At 39.3% G+C, this 19864-nt stretch overlaps 1 protein-coding gene across 1 annotated transcript in view; it reads right to left on the bottom strand.

Moving 5' to 3' along the window:
* Positions 1-565: 565 nt before the first annotated feature.
* LOC311183247 (bifunctional heparan sulfate N-deacetylase/N-sulfotransferase 4) overlaps positions 566-19864 on the bottom strand; it is a gene marked incomplete at both ends in the record, with an annotated part of 190047 nt that continues 170748 nt past the window's right edge. The window contains 5 exons of the mRNA XM_084252604.1: positions 566-685; positions 3416-3518; positions 7256-7365; positions 8630-8800; positions 19631-19805. Coding sequence (XP_084108730.1) covers positions 566-685; positions 3416-3518; positions 7256-7365; positions 8630-8800; positions 19631-19805 — 679 coding nt within the window. The remainder of the gene's footprint in view (positions 686-3415; positions 3519-7255; positions 7366-8629; positions 8801-19630; positions 19806-19864) is intronic.

Raw genomic sequence — 19864 nt, forward strand, 5'->3', positions numbered from 1 at the left:
TCATAAAGAGGACTAGCAACAGGGGAAAATATATGTGGATGAAATAGAATAAATAGAAACTGTTTCAAATAAGAGTATGGGATTACATAATTTCTTTTCAGAAGAAAAGCAAAATTATTTTTAAATTAGCAGAGGGAAATATAAGCCCTTAATTCAGAAATCGGGTTGCTACTAACCTCATGAATAGATATCTCAGTCGTTATCTTTTACTCAAGATTCCAATTTGTCACTTGCAAATAATCAGGAGCCTCAGTCATATATAGAGTTTCTGAAACCTAAAGTTAACAGAGGAATGCACTGTGTTATGATCCCCACACTGAAAACCTGATAATGCCACAAACCCCAGGTTATTTCCCCCAAACCTCACACAGGAATGGATGCTAATAATAGCAAGTTGGAGTATATATATAACAGTTTCCATTGTATGAGAAAGATAGAAGGACATTTATTCACATAGGCCTTTGTTGACATCACAAGTCCAGAAAGGGAATCAAAGGTGTGGGGTTAGTTTTCTATTTAACAGTACAAGTCAGTATCTGGTGAGCCTTGGTTCTTGTCTCTGGCGCTACCTCACTTTCTGCAACTCCTGTCTCAGCCAGGAAGGCAGAGGCTGCCCCAGCCGGTGCAGCAGCTTGGACAGTTCCACGTTGTGGTCTCGGTAGTAATTAGAGAGGAAGGTTCTAGACTGAAAAAGAAAAAGAAAAAAGAGGACTTAAAGAGATCTATTAGCTCATTAAACATCATTGTGCAATCTATGTTTCATTTTTAAAAATTTTTAAAAAAGATTTATTTATTTATGCATAGAAGTACTGGGGTATAGGCCAGAGGTGTGTGGGGGGCAGGTGAGAGGATTCACCAGAGACAGAGTGGGGAACAGAACAGGCAAATTCACTGAAATACACTGCTGAGGGGAACAGTGGGGAGCCAGGAGAGGTCTGCTGCACCATGTGGGTAGCTCCCTGGCTGGGGATCGAACTCATGCTGCAGTGGCTGCAGATAGCTTCATAGGTTGTGTCTTAACCCCTTGCGCCACCAGGGAGACCCAATCTATGTTTCTTAAGGCATATTATTACAATATAGATGTCTATACTATACAATACTTATGTCTTTGTATTTTCCCTTAGATAGCACTCATTTTTACTTTTTGAAAAAGATTTGGTGCAAGTATAGTTGCAAATAAAAATGAGTACAAGTATATATTATGTGACTTATCTAACTTTAAAATATAAACACAAATAAAATATAAATACAAAATATAAATACAAATAAAATAAACACAAATATAAACACAAATAAAATATAAACACAAATAAAATACAAACACAGATATAAACACAAATAAAAGCTGAAATTAATGGTCTAAATAATTTTTTAAAATCATTAACAGCTTTCTACTTCAAAAATATAAGGTTTCATTCCAAAGATCATTATAATGATCTCTGGTTTGTATTTCTTACATTCCTACACAAACTGGAGAGGTTAGTTCTTAATAGAGAAACACTTTTAGAAAAAAAAATATTATCAACTATATTGACAGTCTTAGTTATGTTTTTTTCCTGGAAAACAAATTAATTTTTTTTCTGTGAATATCACCTAGTTTATATTAGACACCAATGAACATAGCTCTGTATTTATTTATTATTTATTATTTATAAAATAATAGGGGTAAATACTTATTCCCTTGTAAATGTGGGTAGTAGTGACCAGCCATTCTTGTCCACCTGCTCAACATCCCTTCATCTCTCTTAAGCCCTTTCCAATATTTTAGTATATGTGAGTCTTTCTTCATAAAACTCCCTTAGCAACTTTTGTGTATACTGTGGAAATGGACTTAAGACAACTGCATTTCATCTTGTACCATTCACCAGGTATTTCATTACATTTCTTCCCTGAAACCAGATTGTAAATACTTCAAATCCTGGATAAGATGTTTATAGAGGTGGGGACATTACATTGATTTCTTGGCAGACGCAAGTGAAATCCTTTTGGAATTATTGAGTTCAAAGGTATAATTCGAGGACCTTCTGGTGCTTCTATTTCCATAGTAACCACTGAATTACTTTCTTCTTCCTTTGGCCAACTTTTCTTAGGAGAGATAATCATCCTTTCTGTCTTAGCTGATTACTAACTGGCTTCCCAATCCTCATCTACAGAAGATATTTCCCCTCATAGCATCACTTCTACTGAGATATTTCCCCTGCCTTTTTTTGTTTATTTATATTATGATAAATCAATGACCACAATCAGTTTACCATCATAGAATAAATCTAGGTTCATAATTGTTGCATCTTTGTAGCCACTCCATGATACTGTAATTTATAATAAAAATAGGTATTTGTTTTCATCTTCATTTCTGGGGCACACCTCTAAAACACTTGGTATTTCCTAAGGGAGAGAACACTAAAGGTGTCTTTTGCTATATTAATAAGGTGGCTTTTGGGCATCGCCTAGAGAAGGGGGCCAGTTGCCAGGAGAAGCAAACTTGTGATAAGAGAGTGGGACTGAATTTCCTAGTCCTTGACCTCTGAGGAGGAAGGAGGCTGAATCAATTGCATTGACCAACGACACAATTAACCATATGAGTGTAAACTCCAGAAATATCCAAAAAGGGGTTTTGTGAGCTTTCAATTGTGAACATATGGGGCGCTAGGGGAGGGTTTGATAGTGTTACCTGCTTCCCCCACGTCACCCTGGCATCTCTTCTGTCTAACTGTTCCTTTTATACTAAACCAGGAATGTAGGAAAGTGAAAGGCTTCTCTGATCTGTGAACTGCTTTAGAAAAGTAATTGAACCCAAGAGGGGTTGTTAGAACCTCCAGGCTACATTCTGTAAGGCAGTAGCACAGGTGATAAAAGGATCTTGTAACTAGGGTCTGAAGTGGAGAAGACGAAACTCTTATTTCACTAAGCCCTGAACCTGAAGGATCTCATTCTATCTAAGGGCAGATAATGTCATATTTAAGTTGAATTGTAGGACACCAGATGTGGAGACACCAGCTGGTGTCTGAGCATGCTTGGTGGTGTGGAGAAACCTCCCTGGCATGCATTATAATTGGTGATCAGAAGGCTTTACCCTCCATTGCTTAGCTAAGTGATGCTTACAGGCCTTGGATACACAGTTAATAGCTAAAAATGCTTTATTTTATCCAAAAGTCAAATGTTTAGAAGACAGTTAAGGTGTACATTTGGGAAGGAGTTTCTATTGGTAAGTTTTTATGTCTGAATGGCTTCCCAATGCTCATAATTTCTACAAACATCTATAAAACATGTGTCTTTGCCTATTTTCTAAATATATACAACTGTTGATAGCCAATAAAGGAAAGCAGAAAAGGAAGCACATTTATTGTCATTAGTTGTGAATGAGTGATATGCATAGAGATTTATCTGGATTTCTGAAAGATTAGGAAAATTTTACCTCTGGATCCATGGGTGGATATTTTCGGCCCTTGCTTTTTCCAAGGCATTTGGTCTTTCCTCCTTCCAGCAGCTGACACCAAAAACCCTTTTGGGGATCAAACCTACAAAAGAGCAAACATGTAAATGGTTATAAAAATAATAGTTATAAACTGTATGCAGAATTTTTATTTTCTAAAAATATTTTATTTATTTTTGTGTGGAAGAACTGGGGTGTAGCCCGGAGGTGCGGGGGGTGAGAAGATTCACCAGGTACAGAGTGGGGAGCAGAACAGGTGGATCTACTGAAATTCACTGCTGAGGGGAGCAGCCGGTGAGACAGGAAAGAGGTTTGCTGTGCTCTGTGGGTCAGCTCCCTGGCCGGGGATTGAACTCAGGCTATAGTGTTGACAGTGCTGAGACTTAACCCCTAACCTCTTAACCCCTTAACAGAATTTTTAGTGAGTCTCAGCAGTAGTATAAAGGAAATGCACTTTTTTGTCCCATTGTTTCAATTTAACTAGTTTAAATGTTTTTGAAATGACTTGAATCTAGTTAGGAGTAAGTAAATGATATGGCATCTATTTTTGAATATTTCAACTGTAATAAAAAAGATATATAGGACCTCCATCTAATTTAATGTTGAAATATGAAGTTTCATACTTCACCTATTTATCCATAAAAGATCAAAGGCCAATCGCTGAAACTACTACCCATTTATATAGGATCTTTAGAATATTTACATATTAATATGACTTTTTTGTAAAAATATATTAATATATTAATAGTGAGTAGAAGATATGATTTATTTATTTAAAAGATTTATTTATTTATACAAGGGTTGGGGTACAGGCCAGAGGCGTGGGAGGGCGAGAGAATCCACCAGCGACAGAATGGGGAACAGAACAGGCAGACTGACCAAGTACACTGCTGAGGGGAGCAGCGGGCGAGGCAGGAGAGGTCTGCCGCATCATGTGGGAATCTCCCAGGCCGGGCAGGAATTGAACCCGCACCATGGAGGCTGTGGACAGCTTCACAGCGCTGCACTCATCCCGCTGCGCCAGTGGGGAAACCCTGATACCTTCATTTTTTTTTAAATTGAAGGCAGAAAAACCCAATTGGACAATTCAGGTCCCTATATTTTTAAGGAAAACACTAATCTTATTTTACTTCCAAGGGTGCACAAAGTTAAAAAGAAAGGAAGTGGGGCCTAATCATTTTTTTTTTTAACTAAGAAATATAAGATATATAAGAATTTTTGTTTAGTACTAAAAAGACAGGAAAAATGGAAGAAAGATCCAAATAGGGAAGGAAATTTTAAATTTATTGCAATGGGACTGACTGCATGCATAAAACATCGGAAAGGTTTGCATTTTTGTTGCTCAGCAGATGTTTTAGAGGAATGAAGCATAATTGACTGGGATGTAAAGTTAATTAGTTGCAGAATATTTTGTTGCCCTGGGCCCATTCCTATAATACTGGTGCACCTGCAATTTGCCTCTGCACATATGTGAACTCATTTAAGGGGAGAGGGCAATTTTCTTCACAGTTCCCTGCCCAACCTATTATTAGAGACCTGATCCTTGCCGTCCAGGTTGTCCTAGTACATGTTATCAATTAAAATTAAATACATCACTGGTTAAATGGATAAAAGGAAGACAGAGCCATTTCCAACCTGGACTTTTCAATCTGCTCCTTGCCTATCACAGTCTCCTTTCTCGAGTTTTCATTAATTTCCCAAGAGGAAAAACAATTCAGCAGGCTGTTTGGAATGAGATGGGGAAGTCGGCATGACGGTGCCCCTAAACAGCATTTTCTGCCTCACGATGAACATATTTAACTGAATTAAGGTAAAATACAGCTCTGGCAACAAAGCCTAGATATTTATCCACACGCTGTGAGCATCGCCTGTGCTCTCAGGTGGGCAGAGCCTGGGGATGCCTGTTCTGCCTGGCAGCTGTTTGGAGCAGACTCAGTGCAGCCCGAGGAGGAGGAAGCACCATCTAGAACACAGGGCCCTGTTTCAGGTGGGTCTGGCACCACCTTGAACCCACATTTTCTTGTTGTCCTGGTTTCACTTATTGTGAGGCGCTTTATGTACCCTGAGCTTAACAAAGGACATTTATTCTTCCTTAGTTCTATCAATTCGTTGTTTTACGTTTTTATTTTAGTAGGCATGAAATTGTGAAATTAAGATGTAAAGTCTTTCTCAAATGACTGTGGGAAGACTTTTAGGACATGAGCTGCTAGCCATATAAATTATTTTATTACGCTGAACATCACTGGAGATATTAATTTGTGTGATGTGAGACAAGAGCAACCATATATTTTGTACTTGTTTGCAATCTCTTCTTTAAAAGTATGATTTTACAGGTTTATTGAACCATAAGCAACTATTTGTAGTAAACAGGATAAAACCATTCCCTAAACTACCGCAGACAGGCAGGGGAAGACACGCCAACATCAATAACTGTTAATGTAAAACCTATTATAGGAAACTTTGTCTACTTAGCCTACCAGGGCAGGTCTTGCTTCTTATTTCCACGTGTAGGTAAAATCTTTAGTAGGGCTGTGTTAGTGGATAAGGAACAACCCAATCTTGTTACTGCTTTTGCTGTCCCGCCATCACCCCCTCTAATTGCCTAATTGCTGATTCTAATAGGCTATGAACTGGGAAATTATATAATCAGTCTTGTTAGAATTTTGTCTAAAATTTAATAGGTTCTATCTCAGGGTTGGTGGGGAGTCAAGCAGATGCACTTTTAAAACATGTCTTGGCTGCTTGGAGCTTTTGTCTTTGTTTGCTATTGGGCTTCTTTATTTTTTCCCATTTTTAATTACCCAAGTGTTTGGTTTCTTCCCCTGAGATGGATGTTGCAGTGGCTCCTCACCCACACTCTCTTCTGCAGAATGAACTCTCGCTCCCCATCAAGACGGGGAGACTCATGTCCTCTTCGTTGGATTTGGACTGGCTTAGTGGCTGGGTTGTAATTCGTAACATGTGCCCCAGTGACACAGTGACTTCCAAGGACAGGTCAGAAGGGCCAGGGTCTCTGGGGCCACATGATCCCTCTACATATCACTCCTCTCACAACACTGCCACTACAGGGTAGGAAAGCCAAGTCATCTCACTGAACTAGTCTTTGAGCCATCCCAGTCCGAGGAAACTTGGGAAGAATCCAGTCCTCAGCTTTTTTGGGCATCCAGATAGTCTAATCTCACCAGCCATGACTGGCTATCAGGAGCAGAGAGAAGCTGTCCTGGATGTATCCTGTATGATTTCCTGGCCCTTAGAACCAATGGGCATAACAAAGTGGCTGTGTTTGCGTGCTAGTTGATTTTGGGGTGGTCTGTCATGCAACAATAGATAAATGTCAATTTATGCATGATTATACTTGGTTAATCATAATTTGCAATGCAGAGTGAAATACAAATAATCCCTCCACCAATGCTACCCCAATACTGCTCACTTTTCCACAGCTAACAAAGGCCATCAGCATTTCATTTTTAACCAGTAAATTACTTGGAGGAAGCATCCATATCTTTTTCATCTTGTAACCTCATTCCTAGGATGCTTACTGCACAGAGTATGCTTGTAAAAAGTTTAGTTAACCAAAATTATATTGGGGAAAAGCCCACTTGATGATATATAAAATGACCATAATATTTTATAAGGTAAAATATTTGTGGTATTCAAAAGGGAAATACTAAATGAATAATGACAATATTCCTTTTACTGCTTTTGAGTAGCATAATGATGTACAAATTCATGGCTAGTATTAATAATACTACATACACACCGTCCGTTAATAATTTATGATGGCAAAGAATGAAATGAAATCAAGCATGAGAATAGACTCACGTTAGCGCTTCAGAGTAATTATAATGAGGTGTAACTCCCAAAAACTTCTGGACTTCATCCATCACAGTGGCTGGATCAGATCTCAGTTGCTGTCCATCAATAATTAGCAACTGCAAAGTCAAAATAGTAACTTTATGAAGAACAAAACTAATGAAATAGATGGAGCTATGTGATATGAATAAATAGGTCAATGTGAATAGAAAGGAAATAGTGCACTACTTAAAATATATTTTAATGTTTAATATTCTTGTGTCCTTCCAAGTAAACAGCAGCAAAATCTTGCCATGCACATCACTTTTTGTGAGTTACGGAGTTAGAACCCTTACTTGACTTGACCACAATTAGAAATAAACATAGACACTCTCTTGATTTAATCGTTCAATAGAAACATATTTTTCATCATAGTGCAATTAGGCAATCAGCCAACCTACAAAGTTTGAGGAGCAAACTTGGGATCCAAAGACTTAGAAATATTGGTCATGCAATTGAAAGTGACCCAAATATTCCCCTAACAAAGTGTGATTGAGAACTTAGGCTGTAGTTGTGACCTGGCTTGAAAAGATGGAGGGTAGAGAAGATCCACTTTATATTTATTTCTTGTTTTAGCCCATGTTCCTGGAGCTGTTACAGCCCTTCACATTTTAATGGCCACGTGGGACCTCCTTTCCTTATAGGAGTCCCACAGGATGGATGACACATGGTATCCGTATCTGCATATGGCCTTCCATGCAAGTACTGTCTAACTTGCTACATGATAGTAGTTAAGAACTGCTGCCTGTGAATCCCATGATATCTCCTTGTGAGGTTTATCCACTCTGAGACCAGGCCCTTCGAGACCCGGCACAATCTAAAAGAAGACTCCACGCTGTGTTTCACAGCCATTTAACTGGATGGATTCATTTATAGGAGGAATACAGAAGATCCAAATAAGGGATCAGGGGCAAAAATGTTATTATAATAGAGTAAAAATCAAAATCAACAAGCAACTGTAAACCAGAGACATTCTACAGGGGGTCGGGGGTGGGGAGAGAAGGGAGTAAGATCAAAACAGGGGTGGGAAGAGCACAAGGGACTATGGTGATGGTTCATGGGTGAACTGGCAGTGGGAATTTCATGGGGACTGTAACCGAGATGAGAAAGCATACATTGCACAAAAATGAAGTACTATGTACAAAATACATAAAAGAAAAAAGAACATGTTAATAACATTATTGAGATTAAAAATATAAAAAAGTCCTATTTTTTCTTATGTATGATTATCTCTGATTATAAATTGCTTTGTGTGGACATGTTAATTTGTATTTGCTGTTGGTCAGTGTTACACAATCACGATAGTAAAGCACTAAACAGAAGAAATTGATCTCGTGACATTACCTGAGAAGTAGCATAGTAAGTTAGCCATCTTTCTATGTGGACAGCATACCACCCAGGGACGAGGCATCTCCTCTGCAAAGTTTTTAGGTCTGATGGGGCCCAATGTCCTGTTGTAATGACTTCATAGAAATTAAATCTCAGGGCGGCTGGATCTTCATGTGACCGTTGATGCTGGAACAAAAAAGTCAATTGTAAAATTAATTTCCTTCATACCTGGACAGGTATATGTACATGTGTGTGTGTTTGACTTATGCATATGATATATACACACCTTATACTTCATAATAGTAATAAGAGACCATTAATTGATTTTAGAATTCAAAATAAGGTGGGGATACATATAAGGAAACCTGGGCTCAGGCACAATGCCTATTTTAAAAATTTTAAAGTATGAGTCTTCCATAATTATTGAGGGTATGCAAATAAGCCCTTGGCTGTCTTCATTCTCATACATTTAGGAGCAAGGCAAGAGACAGAGTGGGAGGCTTTTCTTTATGGGTCTGATTAGATGTGAAAAGATGTCAGGGACCAGGCAAATCAAACTGGATGAGAAAAGATTTAGAATGGGAAGAATAGGCACCCACATGACTCTGCTCCTTGTTTCAATACAGTCGCTCTTGAGGATTCTGACACTTCCCAGCCTCCCAGTGTGGCAGGTACTGTGGGTGCAGGGAAAGCAGAGGTCCATCCCCAATGCTGTTAAGGTGCCCCACTCATATTGACAGTATTCAAGTTTCTGTCTTTATGCTTTCTGAAGGTTTTCTTTCTGTCTAACCCTGTTAATTTTCCAATATGAATTGACTGCTATTTTTTTTAAGATTTATTTATTTATGCATACGAGAGCTGGGGTACAGGCCAGAGGTATGGGGGTTGAGAGGATTCACCAGAGACAGAGTGGGGAACAGAACAGGCAGATTGACCGAAGTACAGTGCTGAGGGGAGCAGCAGGCGAGACAGGAGAGGTCTGCTGTGCTATGTGGGTTGCTCCGTGGCTGGCCAGGTGTTGAACTTGTGGCTGCGCATTGCTTCATAGGTTGCGTCTTAACCCAGGGAGGCCCTTGACTGCTATTTTTTAGCAACTAGTCCTCAGTTCTTAACTCCAAACTGTCCTTGGTCAAGCAGAAGAGACCAGCACAATGAGAGATGAATTTCACGGTCAATACAATTTCATGAGCAGTCATTAAATTCATTGCCAGAACAAAAAAATGGACCAGATTCTAGAGATAAGTGGATATGAGTAAGCCATAAAGACTAACATCAAGGAAATCAAAATCTTGAGTGGGAGATAATAGATGAACAGATTGTAATAATTGTGATGGATTTTGTTCTAATATTTTGATATTTTTACATTTCAATAGTCAACATATTATATTTTGGTATATCATAGAAGATGAAGATCTTAGATATTCTTTTCTGCAGGACAGAAATCTTTATTAAATAAATCATTCTGCACCTGTTGAGGGCCTATCATTATCGTATGTTTATTGATATTCTTCTAAGTATATGCACTTGCTGAGTACATAGTGGCTACATAATGCATTTAATGAATATAATGTGTAGTGACTGCATAGCTTGAATAATAAAATATAAACACACTGTGTGCATATTAATACAGTAATGCTAAAATTTCTCCTTTAAGCAGTAGAAGATGAAATTGTACTTCATCTACTCTATATTGACTTTTTTAGCACCAACATTTCTTCTATTCCTGCATCTGGGAAGATTAGCATAAAATATGACAAATAAGTCACAATGGAACATATTTTATGGGAAAAAAATAGCACTATACCTCCTCTGTGAGGCCCATTATAAAAATGTGTGGTAGAAATTGCCATGGCAGGTGACATTTGTAGAAGTTTCTGAATTATACCTGCTGAGCTTTGGATTTATGGTATTTACCAAATAGACAGGAGTAGCTAAGTAAGAGACTGCATTATTTTGAAGTGTGGAGCAGTTTGGGGAACCTAGGCTTAGCGATATGGCAATAAAAAGTATTATCAGGAAAATAATTTCTTTCAAATGTTAATGCTCAAATAATTTAGTGGAAGAAGCAGACATAGGTTCTCTTTTATTTAAATGGTGTAATCTATATGGAAAAAAAAAGATTCATATGAAACTACTCTAAGTAGTGACCATGCTTTGTGCTAGAAAATTAGGAAACATTTGGCCCAAATATTTGCACTAATTTTTTTTTTAATAAATTTTATTGTTATATTCCCCATACAATTGCAGCCCCCCCATTCTGACCCCAATCCCTCCCCTCCAGCCCCCCTAAAAGTGTCTCTGGTTCATAGTTTTTTGTTGATTTTGATTTTCACTTTCTTATAGTTATTCATTTTCCTGGTCCCTTATTTACGTTTTCTAGATTCCTGCTATGAGTGAGACCATCTGGTATTTTTCTTTTTCTTTTTGGCTTATTTCGCTGAGCATGATCCCTTCCAGCGCCATCCATGTTGCTGCAAATTGCATGTGTTTATCTTTTTTGAATGCTGAGTAATATTCCATGGTATATATGTACCACATCTTCTTGATCCAGTCATCTATTTTTGGGCATTTGGGTTGTTTCCAAAGCTTAGCTATTATAAACAGTGCTGCTATAAACATAGGGGTGCAGGTGTTCTTTGGAATTGATGTTTCTGTGTCCTTTGGGTAAATACCTAGGAGTGGAATTGCTGGATCCTATGGAAGCTCTATGTTTAGTAGGTCCAGAAATCTCCACACAGCTTTCCACAGTGGTTGGACCAGTTTGCACTCCCACCAACAGTGCAGAAGAGTTCCTTTTTCTCCACACCCTCGCCAACATTTGTTGTTGCTAGTTTTTTTAATATGTGCCATTCTCACTGGTGTAAGATGGTATCTCATGGTAGTTTTGATTTGCATTTCCCTGATGACAAGTGATGTTGAACATTTTTTCATATGCCTGTTGGCCATTTGCATTTCCTCTTCAGAGAAGTTTCTTTTTAGCTCTTCTGCCCATTTTTTGACTGGATTATTTTCTTTGTTGTTGTTGAGTCTCATCAGCTCTTTGCAGATTTTTGTGATCAGTCCTTTATCATTAGTGTTGGGTGCAAAAATGTTCTCCCAGTTGGTGGGGTTTCTCTTTGTTTTTGTTATTGTCTCTTTTGCTGTGCAAAAGCTCTTTAATTTGATGTAGTCCCAGCTGTTTATCTTTGCCTTCACTATCACTGCTTTGGGTGATGTGTCTGTAAAGATGTCTTTGATGTGCAAATCACGTAGTGTTTTGCCTATATTTCCTTCTATATATTTTATGGTTTCAGGTCTTATGTCTAGTTCTTTAATCCATTTTGAGTTGATTTTTGTGTATGGTGTGAGGTAGTGGTCAAGCTTCATTCTTTTGTATGTAGCGACCCAGTTTTCCCAGCACCATTTATTGAACAAACTTTCTTTGCTCCAATGCATAGTCTTTGCTCCTTTGTCAAAGATTAGTTGACCATAAATCTGTGGGTTTATTTCTGGATTTTCTATTCGATTCCATTGGTCTGTATGTCTGTTCTTGTTCCAATACCATGCAGTTTTGATGATTATGGCTTTGTAGTATAGTTTGAAGTCTGGGAGTGTGATGCCTCCATTCCCTTCTTTTTTTTTCAGGAGAGCTTTGGCTATTCGGGGTTTTTTGTGATTCCATATGAATTTCATCAATAATTGTTCTATTTCTTTGAAGAATGACATTGAAATTTTGATTGGAATAGCATTGAATCTGTATAATGCTTTTGGAAGGATGGCCATTTTAATAATGTTTATTCTTCCAATCCATGAGCAGGGGATGTCTCTCCATTTCTTTGTGTCTTCTTCTATTTCTTTTAACAGTGTTTTATAGTTTTCTTTGTATAGGTCCTTTACCTCTTTTGTTAGATTTATTCCCAAATATTTGATTTTTTTTGTTTCAATAACAAAAGGGATGGTTTTTTTGATTTCTTCTTCTTCAGATTTTGTTTGTGTATAGGAAGGCTACTGACTTTTGCGTGTTGATTTTGTATCCTGCCACTTTACTGAACTGATTGATGAGTTGAATTAGCTTTTCTGTGGAGTTTTTGGGGTTCTCTATGTATAATATCATATCGTCTGCAAATAGTGATAGTTTGACTTCTTCTTTTCCTATTTGGATTCCTTGGATGTCTTTCTCTTGTCTTATTGCCCTGGCTAGGACTTCCAGTATTATATTGAAAAGCAGTGGTGAGAGTGGACATCCTTGTCTTGTTCCAGATCTTAATGGAAATGCTTTCAGCTTTTCACCATTGAGAATGATACTGGCTGTTGGCTTGTCATAGATGGCCTTTATGATGTTGAGGTATGTTCCTTGTATCCCAAGAATTTCAAGGGCTTTTATCATGAATGGGTGTTGCACTTTGTCGAAAGCTTTCTCAGCATCTATTGATATTATCATATGGTTTTTATATTTCTTTTTGTTGATGTGTTGGATAACGTTGATTGATTTTCGGATGTTAAACCATCCTTGTGTCCCTGGAATGAATCCTACTTGGTCGTGGTGAATTATCTTATGGATACATTGTTGGATTCTGATAGCTAAAATTTTATTGAGGATTTTTGCATCAGTGTTCATTAAGGAGATTGGCCTGTAGTTTTCCTTTTTTGTGTTGTCCTTGTTCGGTTTTGGTATTAGTGTAATGTTGGCTTCATAAAACGTGTTTGGTATTGTCCCTTCCTTCTCAATTTTTTGGAAGAGTTTGTGAAGGATAGGTACTAATTCGTCTCTGAATGTTTGGTAGAATTCATTTGTAAATCCTTCGGGTCCTGGGCTTTTGTTTTGGGGGAGGTTTTTTATTACCATTTCAATTTCGCTAATTGTAATTGGTCTGTTTAGGTGTTCTATTTCTTCTTTATCTAGCTTTGGGTGATTGTAGAGTTGTAGGAATTTGTCCATCTCCTCTAGATTGTTAAACTTGTTTCCATATAACTGTTCATAGTAGTTACTGATTATTCTTTTGATTTCTGCTGTGTCCGTTGTGATTTCTCCTCTTTCATTGATGATCCTGTTTATTTGTGCGTTCTCCCTTTTTTCCTTTGTGAGCCTGGCTAGGGGTTTGTCTATTTTATTGATTTTTTCAAAGAACCAGCTCTTGGTTTCATTGATCTTTTGGATTGTTTTTTTAGTTTCAATTTCATTTATTTCTGCTTTGGTTTTTATTATTTCTTTTCTTCTACTGGTTTTGGGGTTTTTTTGTTGTTCTTTTTCTAGATCTTTGAGCTTCGAGATTAGGTTGTTTCTTTGCGTTCTTTCTTGTTTCTTGATATGAGCTTCTATTGCTATATATTTTCCTCTTATTACTGCTTTTGCTGCATCCCATACATTTAGGATATTGGTGTCCTCCTTGTCGTTCAATTCAAAAATTTTTTTAATTTCTTCTTTGATCTCCTCATTAGTCCAATGGTCTTCCAGTAGTGTGGTTTTTAATCTCCATGAGGTAGGAAAGTTCCTTGCCTTCTTTTTATGGTTTATTTCTAGTTTGATGCCTTCATGGTCAGAAAAGATGGTTGATATGATTTCAATCTTGGTGTATCTGTTGATGTTTGTCTTGTGCCCCAGTATGTGGTCGATCCTGGAGAATGATCCGTGTGTGCTTGAGAAAAATGTGTACTCCGTTTTTTTGGGGTTTAGTGTTCTATAGATGTCTGTTAAGCCCAATTGCTCTAGGTCCTTATTTAGAGCTTTGGTTTCTTTACTTATTTTTTGTCTTGTTGATCTATCCATTGTTGATAGTGGTGTGTTGAAGTCTCCCACTACGTATGTGTTTTCTCTGATATCTGTTTTCAGAGAGGACAACAGTTGTCTGATATATTTTGGTGCTCCTTCGTTTGGTGAGTATATGTTAATGAGTGTTATTTCTTCTTGAAGTATTGTCCCCTTGATCATAATGTAGTGGCCATTGGGGTCTCTTTTTATCTTTTTGAGTTTGAAATCTGTTTTATCTGATATAAGTATAGCTGTTCCTGCTTTCTTTTTTGGTCCATTTGCTTGTAGGATTGTTTTCCATCCTTTAACTTTGAGCCTATTTTTATCTTTTGTAGCTAAATGTGTTTCCTGGAGACAGCAAAAGGTTGGGTTTTGTTTCTTAATCCAGGCTGCAACTCTGTGTCTTTTTATTGAAGAGTTTAGTCCATTTACATTTAGAGTTAATATTGATATGTTAGCATCTGTATTTGCCATTGTGTTTGTCTTTCCTTTGATTTTATTTATTTATTCTTTTAATAACTTTTTTTTTTTGGCCTTCTTTCATTGTTATTCGTCGCTCTGAGGTTCTGGCTTTAGGACTCCTTGTAGTATTTTTTGGAGTGGGGGTTTAGTTGCAATGAAATTCCGGAGTTTCTGTTTGTCTGGGAAGGTCCATATTCTTTCTTCAAAGAGGAAGGAGAGCTTTGCGGGATAGAGTATTCTTGGTTGGCATCTGTTTTCTTGGAGTCTGTTGACTATGTCCCTCCACTCTCTCCTTACCCGTAGTGTTTCTTCGGAGAAGTCTGATGTCAGCCTGATTGGTTTTCCTTTGAATGTTATCTGTTTCTTCCCTCTTGCCAGCTTCATTATTTTTTCCTTGTCCTGGATTCTTGGGAGCTTTACTATTATGTGTCTTGCTGTATTTTTCCTTTCGTCGTGGAAGTTTGGTGTTCTTCTTGCTTCTTGTATATCAATTTTCAGCTCCTTCTTCACATTTGGGAAGTTCTCTTCAATTATCTCTTTGAATATTTTCTCTGTTCCTACATCTCTCTCCTCTCTTTCTGGTATTCCTATAACTCTTATATTTCCTTTCCTCATGGAGTCAGATAGTTCCCGAAGTCTTTCCTCATTCTTTTTCCTTCGTACTTCTCTTTCCTTTTCTGTTTTGGTTCTTTTTATTTCTGTGTCTTCAAGATTACTTATTCGTTCTTCCATTTCATCTATTCTGCTTTCATTGCTTTTCCCAGAATTCTTTAGTTCTTCCATTAATTCTTTGATCTCCTGCATTTCTTTTACTTCCCTCTTTAGGGACTCAATTTCTTTCTTCTGACCATTGTTTTCCCTCTCTAGGGACTCAATTGCATTCTTCTGATCGTTGATTATTTTTCCCTTATCATTGTTTTCCTTTATGACTTCTGTCAGTTTTTTAATCACGGCAATTTTAAATTCTCTTTCTGGAAGGCTCAGAAATTCTTCCAAGTTATTGTCGTTGCAATCTGGGGGCTGGTTTTCTTTTTGTGGTGTGATTTTTCTCTGGAGAGTTGCTAGGTTGCGTGTGGTTCTTCTCCTCCCTACTGTCTGTTTTCTAATTTGCCGTATGCGTTGGGACACTGTGTTGTTGGGACTGGCCGGCATCTTGGGTGGGCTTCTCTGCTCCCCTCTGGTTCCTCCAGGAGTCATCTGTCAGTTTCAAGCAGTCTTTACTGGAGAAAGGTCCCTGTTCTAAAATGCCGATGTGGGGACACACTCCCCTGTGCGCCTGGTCTGCCCGGGCGGTGGGTTCCTGCTCCCCCTCTGGGCTTGGACTGCAGGCCAGAGGGGGTCTGGCGTGGGCGAACTTCCCCCCGCTCACCTCTGGCTCCTGAGGAAGCCTTCTGCAGGTAGTCTTTACTGAAGAAATGTCCCTGTTCTAAAATGGTGATGTGAGACACACTCACTGCGCGTCTGGTCTCAGGCACACTCTTCTGCGCACCTGGTCTGCCCCTGCTGTGGGTGCTCGCTCTCCCTGTGGGCTCAGACTACTTGTTCGGAAGGGGCCTGGTGTGGGCTAACTCCCCAGCTGGCCACTAGCTCCTTCAGTAGCCTGTGCTGGCTTCAAGTCGCTAGGTGGCACCAGAGATCTCTCCTAGAGCCCTTGGGGAGCTGATTTTCCACCCCGTGGGACAGGGAGCAGAGCGGGGATGGTAGGGTACACCTCAACGGATTTGGGGTGCTGTGTCTGCCTTGTGCCCCACTGTCATGGGGAACCCACGCCCCTAATTTCGTGCCCCGGGTCTCAGTTCCAAAGCCCTCAGTTCCAGGACGCGGGCTGTAGCTCAGATCAGTGGCGCGGGAATGGCGCCTTTTGAATCCTGCTTCCCTGCCTGGGCGCCTTGTTCCTGCTCACTCAGGGAGGGCCTCTGCGGTTCCAGGATGCGGGCTGTAGCCCAGATCAGTGGCGCGGGAATGGCGCCTTTTGAATCCCACTTCCCTGCCTGGGCGCCTTGTTCCTGCTCACTCAGGGAGGGCCTCCGCGGTCTCCCCGCAAGCCTAGGTCGCAGGCGCGGGGACCTGGGCAGCTGCGATCCGATCCGGATCCGTGTCTGCTTTTTCAGCGCGCTGCTTTCTGCGCAAGCTTACCAGCCGGGGCTGTGTGCTGGTGCTGGTCTCCTCCTGGGGGGCGGGGCTCTCTTTAATGGCGCCTGGAGCTCACCTCCGCGCGGGGGATCCTGCAGGGTTCTCCACAGCTCCCGTTCACGGGGTGTGGTGGCTGAAATAGTTCCTTTCCACTCACATTCCCACTTGCTGCGTCCGTTGTTCTTGTTGGCCATTTTGGTTTGTTGTTTCCCTCCTCTCTGCCGGTCGGAGAGTGCCGACTTTGTGGGCGGGGGAGGGGAGCAGGGTTCTGAGCTTCCCTCCCTTCTAGTCCTCTTTTATGGCCACTTTCTTCTTCGGGCAGTTTGCTGGAGTCTCCCGTTTATCTTCTGTGTCCCAGTTCTCACTGGGACCTGCCGCTTTTCCTCCCTATTAACTTTTTTTAATGGGAGATCTTACTCGCAGCGTCTCCTCGCCGCCATGTTGCTCCGCCCCTTTTGCACTAATTTTTTTAACTAATACTTAATATCTCAATGTTTTTGGAACAATTATAAATTTTCACTAACAGAGAAAGACACCTTTTTTCAGTATCTTGGGGGAGACACTCCCTCATTTTAATGGTAATTTGTGAATATTGTTCCCAATTCAAGTGCTCCACCAGTAATCCTAACTTGGTTTTGGTAATATGTTTATTGGAGGCATTTTGAAAAGATCAAAAATAAAAAGAAGAAAAAATAAAGATCATGTTACTATGTATACTTCTAAAGTATTTTCTTTCAGTCTTTATTTTGTCACTAATTTCTATGTGCAGTAAACACATACAAACACAGATACACTCATATATCTGGGATTTTGGTACAAATATATTGTTGCCACCTGCAATTCAAGAACTTCACTTAGGCTTCATCTGTGCAGCTAATTTTATATTTCTTTGGTCAACTTTATTTCATCTTTGTATGATGATTTCACACTCCTTTTTCTTCTCTTCAACCTACTGCCTCCTATATTATCCTATCTTTTTTTTAATCAGAGGAACTCATTCCTAACTTCTCTAAGGAGACAGAAGCCATCACAATGATTTCAATTTCACCCTCTCTTTTATACTTCAGGTTTCAATACAAGGGTTCTTCTTTAAAAAAAATATTTTTATTTATTTATGCATACAGTAACTGGGGTGCAAGCCAGATGTGCAGGGAGTGAGAGTATTCACTAGAGACAGAGTGGGGAGCAGAATAAGCAAATCTACTGAAATACACTGCTGAGGGGAGCAGTGGGCAAGACAGGTGAAGTGGGCCTCCCCTGGTGGTGCGGGTGGTTGAGTGCAGCGCTGTGAGGCTGTCGCAGCCTCTGCAGCATGGGTTCAATCATGGCTGGCCGGGAAGATACCCACATGGCACAGCAGACCTCTCCTGTCTTGCCTGCTGCTCCCCTCAGCAGTGCATTTCGTCAGTCTGCCTGTTCTGTTCCCTGCTCTGTCTCTGGTGAATCCTCTCACCCTCCCACACATCTGGTCTGTACCCTGGTTCTTGTATGCATGAAAAAATATTTTTTTAATAAAAAAAATACCTTTTTTAAATTAATTTTTTTTACATCATTGTCAATTTTTAAACAATATTTGCGTCCCCACCCCCTCAGGTACAGTCCCCATAGAGTTTCCTTCCCCAAGGTACCCGTGCACCATCACCTCAGTCCCCTGTGCTCCTCCCTCCCTCCCTCTGATCCCTCTCCCTCCTCCTCCCTTACAGGATGTATCTGAGTTACAATTGTCTGTTTTTGCTTTGTTGTGTTTTGTACTGTTATTATTTTTTTACACTGATGTCTTATTTGGTTCCCCTATATTCCTGCTATAAGTGAAACCACTACATACAAAAAATGAAACTAGACCACTACCTCTCATCATACACAAAAATCAACTCAAAATGGATAAAAGACCTGGATGTAAGATGTGAAACCATAAATATATAGAAGAAAATATAGGTAAAACACTACAAAGCATACATCTCAGAAACATCTTTAAAGACCCATCACCCAAAGCAAAGAAAGTCAAGGAAAAGATAAACCGCTGGGATTACATCAAACTTAAAAGCTTCTGTACAGCAAAAGAGATATTAACCAAAACAGAGAGACACCCCACTGACTGGGAAAAAATCTTTGCACTCCATTCAAATGATAAGGGACTGATCACAAAGATATACCTTAAAAAAAAAAAAAAAGACAGGTGAGGTCTGCTGCGCCTTTTGTGGGTTAGCTCCTGGTGGTAGGGATGACAGTGCTGAAACTTAACCCCTAGGCCACCAGGGAGGTCCACAATGCATATGTTTTTAGCCAGAGGCCACTGATAGAATTCAGGTTTATGCACCTGGATCATCAAAACCAGGTCTCTCTTTTTTAAGTAATTTCTAAATGAGTTTTATCATTTATTGTACCTGTCATTTTGCCTTCCAAGAGTGCCAGCTAACTCTGTGCTTCCTCTTGGTATCACCTGGATCAAGTCAATCTGTTTAGTTGATTCTAAATAGATTTTTTTTTTTTGGTATTATTTTTGCTTGAAATCCCTTAAACAACTTGCAGTGCATTAAAAATTTAGCTTGTTTCTTTTTTTCCTGGTTTACTCTTTTGACACTTTCTTGATATTTGGCTGTTCAATATATCTGGACTTTAGTTAGGCAATTCACCATTTTTTACTTTCAAGCTATAACCAAATGTTTTTAATGGTATTTTTCATGGCTACATACCTGGTACCAAGAATATGCTCTGTCTGAGGGGTCGATGAGGATGGTGATGATCTTGGCTTTGGGGACTAAGGATGCAGCTCGCTTGGGAGCTTCTTCTGAGTGGAAGTAATTAGCACTCTTTTCAAATAAAAAGTCACTTGTAATGTTGGATGGAGTGGGGAAAAAGTCCATATACCTAGAAACAGAGAAACATAATTAAGCACACTGAAATCTAAATATTGCCTGTCATTTTTT

This window comes from Talpa europaea, assembly GCF_964194135.1.
Source record: "Talpa europaea genome assembly, chromosome: 13".
Classification (NCBI taxonomy): Eukaryota; Metazoa; Chordata; class Mammalia; order Eulipotyphla; family Talpidae; genus Talpa; species Talpa europaea.